At 42.1% G+C, this 4079-nt stretch overlaps 2 protein-coding genes across 2 annotated transcripts in view; both read left to right on the top strand.

Moving 5' to 3' along the window:
• The first annotated feature begins 1427 nt into the window (after positions 1-1427).
• The window catches only part of LOC126393580 (olfactory receptor 10A3-like), a 9427-nt gene continuing 6775 nt past the window's right edge, over positions 1428-4079 (top strand). Inside the window, exon 1 of the mRNA XM_050049802.1 lies at positions 1428-2194. The gene's annotated coding sequence lies outside the window, so the exon portion shown is untranslated. The remainder of the gene's footprint in view (positions 2195-4079) is intronic.
• On the top strand, positions 2189-3597 carry LOC126393511 (olfactory receptor 8-like). The gene has a single exon (XM_050049700.1). The coding sequence runs from the start codon at positions 2626-2628 to the stop codon at positions 3595-3597; it is 972 nt and encodes a 323-aa protein (XP_049905657.1). The 5' UTR covers positions 2189-2625.

Here is a 4079-nt window from a genome sequence, read left to right on the forward strand (position 1 = left end):
GCCCCCCTTTGGCCAATTGATGTAATATTGCTTCATTCGTATCCTCCCATGACCCTCTACCACTGTGCCAAATTTCACATGGATTGACCAAGTCAGTGAGGAGAAAAACGTGGAACAGACACACCCACACACACCCACACACACACACAGACAGAGTTTTCGTCATTATATAGTAAGATAAGACATATTAAGATAATAAGATAAGATATGTCTGAAAGTAGACATTGACATAAACATATAATTAGCATTGTGGAGATAAGAGAAATTAGAGCCTTTACTGCTGCTCCAGGCAGTAGGGAGTTGAGGAAGAGGGCCATTGCTAAGAGGTAAAGGAAAAATGGAGGAGCTGGGGTTTTGTTGAGAGATGCCATTATGGGTCATTTGCAGCTCAACCAATGGTAGCTGAAACTGTGTCCATGGGTAGGGTTTCACACATAGGTGTGAAAACCTGAGGATTTCTGGGTAAGTGAGTTCATGTACTGTAAGGCTAAGGTTACAGTTATAGGACATGTTTACATTTCCCAATGTAAGTCCAGTTTTAGTCACAAATGAACAACTTCATCTGTGGGAAACTGAGAAAGTCCTGGTGGTGGCAAGTAGGTCGGTACAGGTTGGAGGCTAATCCTGAGGCCAACCACATGAGGAGCCAGTTGGGGTGCAGGCTGGACAGGCCAACAGGCTGCCTGAAGGCTAGCAGGCCACAGGTTAGTTGACTGGGGTGCATGCTGGAGGCTTGCTGATGGTGGCTTTTCTTTCCACATTGTAATTACTGCGCCTTTGGCTTTGATGGGTGCTCCTCATAGGTTTGGGTTTGTCCTTGATGGGTCCATGACCAGATGTTGGGAGGTCTGATGCTGTCATTTTTTTCTGCTTGCTGCGCTGCATCTGATCTCAAAACTTGCTATGCCTGATAGCATGTACAGGCTGCTGTTCAGTGTTGGTCTGAGCACCATCTTATTTAACAGCCAGTAACGCTGATTGTAGGGTTGAGTTTCTTCACATGGACTGATCTTTCCTATACTGGACATCCACATTTGACTGTTGAGTAGCAGAGGGCTAGTGTAGTGAATCACAATGTCTGTGGATTTGTGTCCCAGCTGGTGCTGCTGAGTTTGGAGAGGATGTTGTTTCTTGGAAAAACTTTGGATCCTGTCCTCTCAGTATGCATTTTGAATGAGAGACATTGGTCTAGAGTGATGCTTTAGGAAGTTCGATGTTCACAATGTTCCAGGTTTGCTCCAGACTGCGTTAGTAGCAATTTACATGTGGCTCCCCGGTTGTGCAGGTGGAAGACGCATACCTGGGTTTTATGGCCAAGACCAAAAGTTTTATCAGAAAGTAGGGCTGTGACAATAACTGCATCACCGCAATACCGCAGTCACGTGATGCCTACCGCGGTGAAGACACCGCAATACCGCAGTCACGTGATGCCTACCGCGGTGAAGAGGTCATCACCGCACAAAAAAAAAAAGAAAAAAAAAAAAAGAAGCTGATTCATCATGGCGGTGGATCTGGTTCCCAAGCCAAATATTAAAAGAATACTCCGACGATTTGGGAGTTATGCCCTTTCGCTATCATTTTCATATTGAGACAACATGATGGATATTGTTTTTGTGTCTGTAGGTCCAGTGGCTGGGTCTCAGCGGTTAGCATTGAGGTCAGTACGTCCGGCCCTGTGATCCGCGGAGGGATACACCGGTGAGCAGGCACAAACGTAGCTTGTAAACAAAACTCAGCTGTTTATTTAGCCTAGCGATATCTCCGGATTGTAGTAGCTGCAATGGATGACTTTGAACGTGATTTTGAGGAGTTTCTTGTAGCGGACACAGACCCAGAGCCATACCTGTTTGAGCCGGAGCATACAGATGAGGAACTCCATGTGTTGGATGCTGAGCGGGCGAGAAGAGAGGCTGAATCCTCCGGAGCGGCGGAGCAGCAACGGTCCGAGGGGAGACAGAGGTCAGGGGAGGACTGGTGGTGTAGCTGCGGGGCTAGCTAACATATTCCTACGGAGGTGGAATCATTTTGCTGCACAGAATGGGATTCGGTGCTACCATCGTTGGGGAGATATATCATCAGGAGGAAAACCGCCGCAGAGAGTGCATCACAAGGAATGAAAACTTTGCAGCAATTACTAAGTTAAACTGGAAAAAACGCCCAGGCCTGCAGGAGCTGATGGACAACTTTCAGTCGAGTGAGTAATATCTTCCGTGTCGTCTCTTTGTTTGCTTTTACCGAGTGACCTAGCGTACCTGTCCCAGAGCCAGCTGCAGCTGTTGCTCACCGGTGTATCCCTCCACGCAGGACGTAAACACACTGTAGTTCATGTATCAAACCTCTTCTAAAACAACTAAAACGGACTCCTGTTTTTTGAATTAACGTGACGTATCACCGCCATACCACGGTGATACGTCCCTCTGTTACCGCTGTGAGAAAAAATATATACCGTCACAGCCCTATCAGAAAGTTTAACATGCATAGTAGGAAACTTTCCAAATTCTCCAGAGGTGAAATAATTTTGTGACGTCTACTAGGCTAGACACCATAAAAGATGTTGTACATCTCCCAGAACACCCAGTGTTGGTAAATAGGTTTAAATGTATCAATGTCTTTTTGATTCAGAGAATGGAAAACAGCACTGTCTCTTTTTACTTTAACCTAACCATGTTCATGAACATTGGACATTACCATTATCAAGCCTTTGTCTTTTGCCTCCTGCTCTACAGCTTTATTGTGTCTGCTAATCTTACCATGATAATTATAATATTACGGGAGAAAACACTACATGAGCCCATGTACATTTTCATTGCATTTTTATCTGTCAATGCTCTGTATGGTTCCACTGGTTTCTTCCCCAGATTCCTCATGGACCTTCTGTCTGATACTCATTTGATCTCTCATCCTGCTTGTTTTACTCAGATTTATGTTATTTACACATATGTTTTTTACGAACTGACCATTCTGAGCATTATGGCATATGATAGATATGTTGCTGTGTGTCATCCTTTACATTATCACAGAAAGATGAACTCTAAAACTGTCTACATTTTGACATTTTTTGCTTGGGTCTGTCCAACCTGTTACCTTACAATGAGCATTATTATGGTTGTCAGGCTTCCTCTATGTGGTAACAATATACAGAGGGTATACTGTGCCAGCTGGAATATTGTAAAATTATCATGTGTTACCAATGCTCTTTACCATATTGTTGCTTCTTTGGGGGCCACAATTCTAGCCTCTTTTTTTTGTGGTTTTATCTTGTATACTCATCTGAGAATTGTGATTGCTTGTTGGAAGTCATCAGAGGTCAGAGGAAAAGTATTACAGAGCTGTCTTCCACATGTTATTTCATTTCTGATCTATCTCTTCACATCATTAAGTGATGCTGCTCTGAGTCGACAAAATCTTAAAAAGATTAATCCATTTGTGGCTATAATTGTGTCACTAGAATTTGTTATTATTCCTCCAGTTGTAAATCCTCTTGTTTATGGCCTTAAATTACCAGAACTTAGAAAACACATCTTCAAGATATTATGCTTAAAACCTCAAATAAAAAAGATTTCCTGTACATTACCAGAGTCTACTCTGATCATGTGAATGCTGTGTGTAGTAGGGAATAAATCATACACAAAATATATGAATCATGTCAAAGCAAAATGATAAAGTTTCTGCTGTCTTTATCAACTATCTTGTACGACAACCAGGACTATACAAATTGAGATTGTCTCCTTTAAAGTAGTTTAACTACAGTATTGTGATAATAGACTAATGGCACAAAGTGAAATGTGTGCTGAAAATGCAACCATTGCTTATAACATGAATTTTTAAATGTGCATTCTTGGGTTTCATTTGAGGTTGATGTGACTTGTAACTAACTTAGAATAATTATGTATATAAATTAAAATTTATGTCATTATTTAATATTCCAGGGGTGGCCAACCAGTCAGAGACCAAGAGCCACAAAAATTACCGTGGTAGTACAAAGAGCCACATCATACACATGTGCTTACAAACGCACTCCCTCTCTCACACAAACACGAAATGACATAAAATCAAAATCCATACATTTCCAATTTTCA

This window comes from Epinephelus moara, chromosome 7, assembly GCF_006386435.1.
Source record: "Epinephelus moara isolate mb chromosome 7, YSFRI_EMoa_1.0, whole genome shotgun sequence".
Lineage (NCBI taxonomy): Eukaryota > Metazoa > Chordata > Actinopteri > Perciformes > Serranidae > Epinephelus > Epinephelus moara.